This window comes from Olea europaea, unplaced genomic scaffold, assembly GCF_002742605.1.
Source record: "Olea europaea var. sylvestris unplaced genomic scaffold, O_europaea_v1 scaffold2857, whole genome shotgun sequence".
NCBI lineage: Eukaryota > Viridiplantae > Streptophyta > Magnoliopsida > Lamiales > Oleaceae > Olea > Olea europaea.
In genome coordinates, this window is record NW_019247093.1 from 1 (window position 1) to 2,192 (window position 2,192).

A 2,192-nucleotide genomic window follows, 5' to 3' on the forward strand; every position below is an offset into this window, starting at 1 on the left:
GATTCATGTATGGAAATAATTGTAAAAAAATTACCCTCGCTGACACGCAGCCAGCCAAGGCCATTGGCACAGTGTACATAAAGCTAGTGGTCTGGATAAGTATCCCGGTGGCAGCCACCGCGAGCCTGGGATTAGGCAAATATCCGGCCAACACCGTCACAATCTCGTACCACCACCACTCTAAACAAATTCCAATGCAACTAGGCACAGCCAACTTAAGCAACGGCCCAACCCCACGACACACATCACCAATCCTGGCCTTCCATTTCCATTCCCACCTCCCATAGGAGTACACGTACCCCATCATCAGCAGCATCATATGCAGATTTGTTAATACCGAAGCCATCGCCACCCCGGGAACCCCCAAACCCATTACCACCACAAGAAAATAATTCAGCGGCACGTGAAATATCACAGCCATTAAAGTACACCACATTTGTGGCTTAGTAACCCCTTGTGACCTTAAATAAACCCTCAAAGGTTGTAACAAAGTGTTGGTCAACAGGTCAGGAAGGGAATAGATACAATACTTAGCAGCCATTAAGGTAATGTCTTTGTCTTGTCCCATGAAAATCATTATTGATTCAAGATTGATCCAAAGAACACTTATTGGAATGATGGCCAAGAAAAGTATGAAAATCATACGGTGGAGAGAGACCGAGAGAAGATCCCAGTTTTTGCTGCCATAGGCTTGGCTGCAAACTGGCTCAAGCCCAGAAGCCAATCCTACTAAAACAGAATAGCCAGTGATGTTTGTGAAGCCAATGGAGAGGGCACCTCCGGCTAGCTCTAGGCTCCCAAGCCAACCCAAGAACAAGACAGAAACCACGGCTCGGACATAGACTAAAAAATTCATTGCTGTTATTGGCAGTGCCATTGACCATAGTTCCTTCAGCTCCTCCACCACCTTTTCAGAAAAACACAAAACATTAGAACTCGTGTTCGAGTTGAAATTGAGATACAGGTATAAGTTCTTCCATTCGACAAAAACATCTTTCAAAATTGATTGTACAAGTTATAAGTCTCCTCACCGCTTAGTGGAAGATAGTTAGGAATGCAGTACTATGACAGGATTAAACATAGGTGCTGTCTAACCCACCTTAATACGTGCATATTTGGTACGATTAGACAGAACNAAGGTTGAACAACACAAAACCAAATCCCACAGACGGATAAAACAAAAATAATTGTCTAGCCTCAAGTTATAGAACACCTGTATGGGCCACCATCACTTTCTTTGCCTGCACAAAAAAATGTGCATTCACCACAGAACCCCATGTTTTAAACCAAAATTTTTTAGACACCCCACCCCCACTACCAACCCATCCCCGTAGGGCAGACAACGCCCTAGACAACATTATCAATGTTTTGATTTTCTAAAACTAATAGTCCTTTTTTCTCTTCATCAGTACTTTTATTGCTCATTTCCAAGCTAGTCAGCTTAGAGGCTTTCAAAGTTTCCACTTCCCAGTCTATGCACTTGAATATGACATACAGAATCGAAATGACGCAGGCCACTTGAGCCGACAGAAGTCCATACCACAGCCCGCTGAACTCAACCTTGAGCCAGAAGGCCAAGCCGACAGCCACTGGAGTGCCCACGAAATAGAACGAGCCAAGATTTATACGGGCACCCACAACTGGCCTGGCTGCGCCACGTAGAATGCCACAGCCAGTGGTTTGCGGACAATTCCCGAGCTCGCACAAGCCGACAATTGGCAAAACGGATGCAACTAGAGATTTGAGCATTTCGTCTTTGGTGAAGAGGCCGCTCCAACTTGTCCGGAATATCGATGTCCAAATAACATTGACAATTCCAATGACAAATGCACATGCCAGGGCGACCATCGCAGCCAGCTTCGCTTTGTATGGCTTCTCAGCTCCCAACTCATTTCCCACCTGCATAGAGAAGCAATAACCGAAATTCAATCAAATTTAAGTTATATACGAATAAATCATCCTATAGGAAAGAAGCATAGAAAGTCCACTATCAGGAATCAGGAATATGATGCACAAAGACTATGATTTCCCCGTCTACTACATAGTAAGATGATGAAATTAAAATGAGAGAGTTCCATGCTGACATCATAAATGAAACGGAAGAATGTTATGTACACTTGATCCGTTTTTGGTTAGTTAAAATAATTAGTCATTTCTGACAAATTCATTGAATTAACAACAAAAGAGCAAGA

At 43.5% G+C, this 2,192-nt stretch overlaps 2 protein-coding genes across 2 annotated transcripts in view; both read right to left on the minus strand.

Annotated features, from left to right (window-relative positions):
* Nucleotides 1-34: 34 nt before the first annotated feature.
* LOC111384158 (protein DETOXIFICATION 54-like) lies at nt 35-904 on the minus strand (the record flags this gene model as incomplete). Its single annotated transcript, XM_023008407.1, has 1 exon — nt 35-904. A coding segment is annotated over exon 1 (843 nt), but the record flags the coding sequence as incomplete, so codon positions are not given.
* Nucleotides 905-1,142: 238 nt separating this feature from the next.
* The window catches only part of LOC111384160 (protein DETOXIFICATION 54-like), a 15,085-nt gene continuing 14,035 nt past the window's right edge, over nt 1,143-2,192 (minus strand). The window contains exon 2 of the mRNA XM_023008410.1: nt 1,143-1,899. Coding sequence (XP_022864178.1) covers nt 1,348-1,899 — 552 coding nt within the window. The 3' untranslated portion in view covers nt 1,143-1,347. The remainder of the gene's footprint in view (nt 1,900-2,192) is intronic.